The sequence below is a fragment of the Parambassis ranga genome, chromosome 9 (genome assembly GCF_900634625.1).
Source record: "Parambassis ranga chromosome 9, fParRan2.1, whole genome shotgun sequence".
Classification (NCBI taxonomy): Eukaryota; Metazoa; Chordata; class Actinopteri; family Ambassidae; genus Parambassis; species Parambassis ranga.
Genome location: NC_041030.1, coordinates 17481926 through 17489188, shown reverse-complemented (window position 1 = coordinate 17489188; position 7263 = coordinate 17481926). Strand labels below are relative to the sequence as shown.

The 7263-nt window shown below is 45.0% G+C and overlaps 1 protein-coding gene across 2 annotated transcripts; it reads right to left on the bottom strand.

The window, feature by feature from the left end:
* Window positions 1-2985: 2985 nt before the first annotated feature.
* LOC114441478 (tubulin beta-4B chain-like) lies at window positions 2986-6225 on the bottom strand. Of its 2 annotated transcripts, XM_028414430.1 has the most exons (7): window positions 6118-6225; window positions 5834-5942; window positions 4461-4571; window positions 4090-4334; window positions 3667-3989; window positions 3228-3572; window positions 2986-3133 (listed from the first exon to the last, which is right to left on the bottom strand). In XM_028414430.1, the coding sequence occupies exons 1-7, from the start codon at window positions 6172-6174 to the stop codon at window positions 2986-2988; spliced, it is 1338 nt and encodes a 445-aa protein (XP_028270231.1). In that variant the 5' UTR covers window positions 6175-6225. The 2 variants fall into 2 exon arrangements, with proteins under 2 accessions (XP_028270231.1, XP_028270230.1); XM_028414429.1 differs by lacking the exon at window positions 3667-3989 and having other exon boundaries at window positions 3228-3442; window positions 4243-4334.
* Window positions 6226-7263: the final 1038 nt, after the last annotated feature.

The window sequence follows — 7263 nt, the reverse complement described above, 5'->3', positions numbered from 1 at the left end:
AATATTATTATTATTATTATATCTTATTAGTATATTATTGTAATTGTAATGTTTATTAGGGCCCGAGCACCGAATGGTGCAAGAGCCCTATCGAAATGCATTCGTCATTCGACGCAAATTTGACCCCCTGAACGTGCTCAAAAACTCACCAAATTTGGCACACAGGTCAGGTTCGCGAAAAATGGCGATCTGAAACTGTCGCCGCGACAGTGACTTGGAAAATGGCTCTACAGTGCCCCCTGGATTTTGAAAATATTCAGCGTAACAGCTACGGCCATGAAAATTGGTACGCTGATATATCGCCTCATGCCAGGAAACATGCCTTTGGAAAAAGAATTCTACCCCCTACAGCTGTGGCGCCACCACGAAGTTGACCCTTTGCCAACGCAAACAAAATAGATGTATTTGTGGCTGTATCTCCCACATGCTTCATCCTATGTGGATGAAAAAAATCAGGCATGCTGAGCCTGTCATTCTGAACAGATTGATATGCTAATGACCAAAAACTCTCATAGCGCCACCTACCGGTGGTCTGAATTGTGTTCAGGCTGCTTTCCATGTTCCACACCTCGTGTTTGAACGAACAACTCCTAGGGAAATACTTTGATAGGCCTGAGATTTTGTCACATGGTTCTGAAGACATGGTTGAGCAAAAGTTATCAAAAACGCAGCTCGCTGTTACACCGTATGGGCGGGGCAACGCCACGAAGGTGACCCTTCGCCACTATAGAGAAAGCTGCTGTGTTTCTTGATTTGTTCATCCTACATGCCTCTTACTCTATCATGACATCAGCCCCTGTGCACCTTTTCATATCACCTCATCGCCATATGTGGGCGTGGCCACATGGCTCAGTAGCGCCCCCTGGAATTAGATCTGCTTCCCCGTTTGACCTACAGACACAAAAATTGGTACACATATGTATCTCCTCTAGACAAAAGTCTCTTGGCGGTATACTCTACAACGCACAGGAAGTCCGCCATTTTGAAAAACCTGCACCATTTTGCATTTCTCACTCGCTGCACTTTTACGAACTCCTCCTACAGGATTTCTCCAGTCCACCTGAAACTCCTGGTTACTCTCAAGGCATAAGGGACCTAAAGTCAAAAACGCAGACCGTCACACGGTCTGGCCGTGGCGCCGCCACAAAGTTGACCCTTCTCCAACTCACAGGACATACATGTATTTTTGGTTGTATCTCCCACATACTTCATCCTATGTGGATGAAACTTTACAGTCATGCTGAACATCGGATGCTGCACAGATTGACATGCTGATCTGCTACAGTCACTGCGCCACCTACTGGCCGGCGGACCTCTCTTTTGTACGTGTGTTTTGCTGTACTCTTCTGCCCTGCAGACCACAGCTCGTGCCAGTACAGCTGGGAGAGAGGTCGTGGGACGATAGGGGAGGGGGTCACACAGGTGAGGGGCCACAGCAGTAGAGGGCGCTGGTGGTAGTGCATGTCTGAGAGCAGGTGGGGAACTGGTTCAATGACGATGGTTCTGGATTAGGTCTCGAGTCGAACCTCCCTCATGTAATTGTCCAACTGGATGGCTAGCAAAATGAGAGCATCAACGGAAGGCGGCTCCTCACGGCAGGCTAATTCGCTCCTGATGTTTTCATTTAGGGACTTCAGGAAGGCCCCTTTCAAAGCTGGTTCGTTCCAACCAGCCTCTAGAGCGAGTTTGGAACTGAACGGAGTATTCTGCCACTGAGTCAGAGCCTTGAGATATGGAAAGCAAACACTTAGAGGCATTCCTAGCACTGTTAGGGACATCAAAAACATCTTTAAATCGTCCAATAAAGTCACTTAAGGTACGCCCTGACCATGGTGCCATAGCGTCTTCCACCTGAGCCCATTCTAGAGCCCTGTCCTGAAGTAGACCAACCATGTAGAGAACCTTGGAGCGATCAGAGTCGAATGTTAAAGGTTTGAGAGCTAAATATTTAAGCACTGGAGGAGAAAACCCCGGCAACCCCGACGCGCCATTGTAGGGCTCGGGCACACAGGGAGTGCTGGAATTAGATGGCCCTGCACAGCTGCGGCAGATGGGAGAAACTGTGTGGCAAAAGCCTGAAATTGGTTACGAAGTTCATTTACTTGTTCAAATGTCACATTATGATCATTTTGAAGAGTTTGAATGTCATGCTCATGTCTACCCAACAGGATTCCTTGGCGGGTTAACACCTTTGATGGCAATGGTGGAGATAAGGCCGCTGGATCCATGTCTGGTCAGTTCTTCTGTTATGGGACAATAAATACTGGATCTAAATGCAGGTCTCAAAAGGTGTTCAGGTTTATTCCATGAACAAAAAACAACCACTAGGGAGAAAAGTCTCTGAAGAAGACTAAGACTAAGCAACTACTAAGGCGAAAAACTCTCTGGAGGAAAACAGAAAACAACCACGACGGCAAGAATCCTTGAAGGGGCTCTGAAGACTGCAGTGGAAGACGGGACGGGAACAGGGCTAAGTTTCTGAGGAACAGGTAAGAACCATCAGCCCAGTACTCCGCCCAGAGGAAGCTGCAGCCAGAACAGAGCACCTGAAACAAAAAGCAAAGGAAAACCAGAAACCAAAAGCACTACAAACAGAAAACCAGAGGGTGCTGATTTCTTCATCTTTTGATCCAATTTTTAATAAATAAAAATCACAAATCAGATAAATTACTATATTGATATATGCATTTAATAAGTAATTTAATATTTTTTTAATTACACTCTACCTGTTGGTATGCCCAATATACATACACTGTGTTCATTAAATCACAATATTTGCAATTTAGATTGAAAGTGCCTTTTTTTCAATAAAAGGTTTACAAAAAGAGCTGGTTAAAAACTTTATTCAGAACAGGAAACACACACAACATGAAGAGAAATTCTTTAAAAAACTGAACTCGTGCTTTTTATCTGAACACATGTTAACTGTTAACATATCATCCAGCCCTAACTGTTGCATAGAAAGACAAAGGTCCTGCCAGGCGTCTATGCCATGTCCTCCTCTGCTTCCTCCTCAAGCTCTCCCTCGTCATCAGCAGTTGCTTCCTGGTACTGCTGGTACTCAGACACCAGGTCGTTCATGTTGCTCTCTGCCTCGGTGAACTCCATCTCGTCCATGCCCTCCCCCGTGTACCTGAACAGAACAGGCATTATGTTAGCACACAAGCTACAGGGCCAAGAGCAGGTCAGCACATTTACACACATACCTCCTTCGGCGGGATACTCACCAGTGAAGGAAGGCCTTACGGCGGAACATGGAGGTGAACTGCTCTGAAATGCGCTTGAACAGCTCCTGAATGGCCGTGCTGTTGCCGATGAAAGTGGCAGCCATCTTGAGACCGCGTGGAGGGATGTCGCACACGGCTGTTTTGACATTGTTGGGGATCCACTCCACAAAGTAGCTGCTGTTCTTGTTCTGCATGTTGATCAACTGCTCGTCCACCTCCTTCATAGACATGCGGCCGCGGAAGATGGCAGCAACTGTGAGGTAGCGGCCGTGGCGAGGGTCACAAGCCGCCATCATGTTCTTGGCATCGAACATCTGCTGGGTGAGCTCAGGAACGGTCAGCGCTCTTAAAAAAGAAAAAAAAAAAAAAAAAAGACATTTTGATAAGTAAAAGAACTTGGGAGCATGAGTGCTTGAAAAGTCGGGTCTGGCCTCCCCACCTGTACTGCTGACTGCCACGGCTCGTCAGGGGGGCGAAGCCTGGCATGAAGAAGTGCAGCCTGGGGAAGGGCACCATGTTGACGGCCAGTTTCCTCAAATCAGCATTGAGCTGGGCGGGGAAGCGCAGGCAGGTGGTCACTCCGCTCATGGTGGCTGAGACGAGGTGGTTGAGATCACCGTAGGTGGGAGTGGTGAGCTTCAGTGTGCGGAAGCAGATGTCATACAGGGCCTCATTGTCAATGCAGTAGGTCTCATCTGTGTTCTCCACCAGCTGGTGGACAGACAGGGTAGCATTATACGGCTCCACCACTGTGTCAGACACCTGCAGGATGGAGAGGGAACAAAGGGAAGAAGATGGGACAGTGTTAAAACACAGCAGGCACAAGGCCAAATCTAACAACATCTGAATGCGTTATCTGAACCTTGGGTGAGGGCACCACGCTGAATGTGTTCATGATGCGGTCTGGATACTCCTCTCGGATCTTGCTGATAAGCAGAGTACCCATGCCGGATCCGGTTCCTCCTCCCAGGGAGTGTGTGAGCTGGAAGCCCTGCAGGCAGTCACAGCTCTCTGCCTCTTTCCTCACAACATCCAAGACAGAGTCCACCAGCTCAGCCCCCTCAGTGTAGTGGCCTTTAGCCCAGTTATTACCTGCTCCACTCTGGCCTGTGTCACACGCAAATACAAAAACCCTTCACAGCTGCTCTTATTATATCAGGAAACATGACACTTTGAGTGAGAATGAGATTTTATCAGCCAGCTTCATTTGAATTTCCAGATTTGAATGCTCACCAAAGACAAAGTTGTCTGGTCTGAACACCTGACCGAAGGGTCCAGACCTCACAGAGTCCATCGTGCCTGGCTCCAGGTCCACCAGCACTGCGCGGGGAACATACTTGCCACCTGATAATAGAAACAGTGATGAAACAATTACCCTGTAAGATAAGTGCTTACTGTTAGTCTGCATTAAATAAAGCAAGTAAAGCATTTTTGATCCACATTTAAGTTCTACTGAGACCCTGTCGCAGTCCCAATGACATTGCAATTTCTCACAATGTGACCCTCAAAGCTGAGTCAAACCGTTTGGCCTACAGGAGCCTCTATCTGGGACAAAGTCTCTTCTCCCTCCATTAACAGCCCCTATATACTGGAAATGACGACACCAGGGGCAGCCTGTGAGAGAGCTTCTCACAATTTTGGAGTTTTTTCCTCCGAGTGCTTTGGTTTGGAACCACAAAGCAGTTAGCAGAGGGTGACAATGAATGTATTTACATTGGAACTCCCCTATGAGGGGGAGAGAAGAGCAGCGGCTAGGGGCAGTTGATAAACATTCATGTCGCCATGGAGACAGGCTCAAACGCAGCAGCTATATTCTGTTTGTTGATCAGACTTTAAGCATTATATCGGTCATACTAATTATCATTCAACTGATTACAACTTTTTAACATTAAAATCATACAGCCCTTCCTTCTGATGACCATCTGGTATTATTCCTGCCTCAGACCTTTATAGTGGTGTATAACTGCCCTAAGACTGGGTATGTATACGCTGCCATAGAGACAATCTCACATACATGTACACATAGAGGAGCAAAAAGGGATATATATCCTATTTATTGATCAGAATATGAACAATATTCTGCTGTATTGACCATCATTCAGCTGCTGCACATTAAAGTCACACAGCCTGTCCTTTTAATAAGCTTAGGGTATTATTCCAGCCTCAGACTTTTCATATGCTGTGTCTCAGGCTATACTTTGAGGTCAATAACGTCATAGTTTTCTTGTCTTCAGCAGTTTCTCTTTTAAATCGTTCGAATTATTTTTTATTCTCTACGTTTTTTGGCGCAGCGTATCTTCAGCATACATTGACCGATTTCAGCCATTCAACTATCACAATGTTCTTTTCAAAGAGGACATTCTGGGTCAACTTTTTTTTCAAAAAATTATAGCTGAGCGTCAGTAGCTAGGAAGCGGGATCAAGAAAGGCCCACTGACTTCAGGACTCATTTCTCGGGCCTTATAGTGACATAATAACTCCCCTGCTGGATGTCGACAATACTAACAATGTTTCCAGGTGTATTTAATTACCTTGACTCACCTAGAAAACAGCTAATCTGACCGTGTGGCTCTGGGCAGCAAATCCAACAGAAAAGTGAAGCTCACCTGTTGCCTCGTTGTAGTAGACGTGGATCCGCTCCAGCTGCAGGTCGTTGTCCCCATGGTAAGTACCAGACGGGTCGATTCCATGTTCGTCGCTTATCACCTCCCAGAACTAGAACCAAACAGAAAGTTTATATTAGCAGGCTAACTAGCACAACTTACCCTTGCTATTCGGTCTGCACTGTGGCGCTATCATTAGCGTTAGCGATCAGCTAGCAGCCCACCAGAACTAAATTTAAATTTTTAAGTGAAATAAAGCTTCACTTTTGAACCAAAGCTGCTCTAACCTTAGCTCCGATTTGGTTTCCACACTGACCAGCCTGCAGATGAACGATCTCCCTCATTTTTAGCTTAAATGTGAAATTTCCGACCGCACAAACTTGTTCACGCTTGACGCTCCGCCAACGGACTAACAGGAGAACGTAGGAGCGTTGCCACCAACAAAGGGCTCATGAATGCAATTGGAGGAACCAGATGTCCATCAAAACGAAACAGCCATCTGATTGGCCGACGCAGCTGTCCACTCAGGCGCTAGGTTACCTGGTAACTTAAAACAGACAACGTCTCTACGGAGACACAGACCAGGGATACTCGGGTTACCGCACCCGGGGACACAATAAAATAAAATATTTTTTTGTTGTTTCTTTACAACAAGTGTTTGTGTGATTACTCTTGCTGCTAGAAGGGGGCGACAAACATCCATCACTGTACCTTTAACCCTCATGCACTGTTCGGGACATTTTTGTACTGTACTGTAGTAATTTTTCTGTTTATTTTGGCCATAACTTTGTCAATATGTGAGCAAATTGAATACTTTTTTCTCATCAAGCTTAATTTTACATAAATTTTGATATGATTTTAAAATTTTTCATAGGTCAACAGTACACCGTGGGCAAATTTTACCCCCTTTCATGTTGTTCGGGACAAAAATGTCCTCTAACTTTAACGGTTTTAAAAATATATCAGATAAATATTTTTTTGAAATTTTTTTGCAAAGACCTTTTAATTAACTTCAGTTCTGATCAACAGTAGTGAAAAAATCATTTTCCCCCAGGATTTTAACCCTTTAATCACCAATTTCATAAGGAGTGGTGCTGAAAATTGGAAAAAAAAAAAAAACACAAAATGGCTCATTTTTAATAGAAAAGGTGAATGTGGACGGGATTTTCTTAACCTTTATTACAGTCTTGGTCATGTCAAACATCAGTAAAAAAAATGACTTTATTGCATTATTAGTTTTTGCACAGCACTGGATTTTCATTTTTTCTCCCTAATGTGTGGTCGTGGCCATTTGTGTCCCATAGACTTCCATTATAACCACATTTTTTTGACTGCACAGCCATGGCACTACATAACCATGCATTCTTGATTGTTGGTGGTTTACCCTGTTGGTAGGAGGTAACATTTGTGATTTTTACAGATAACCACTATAT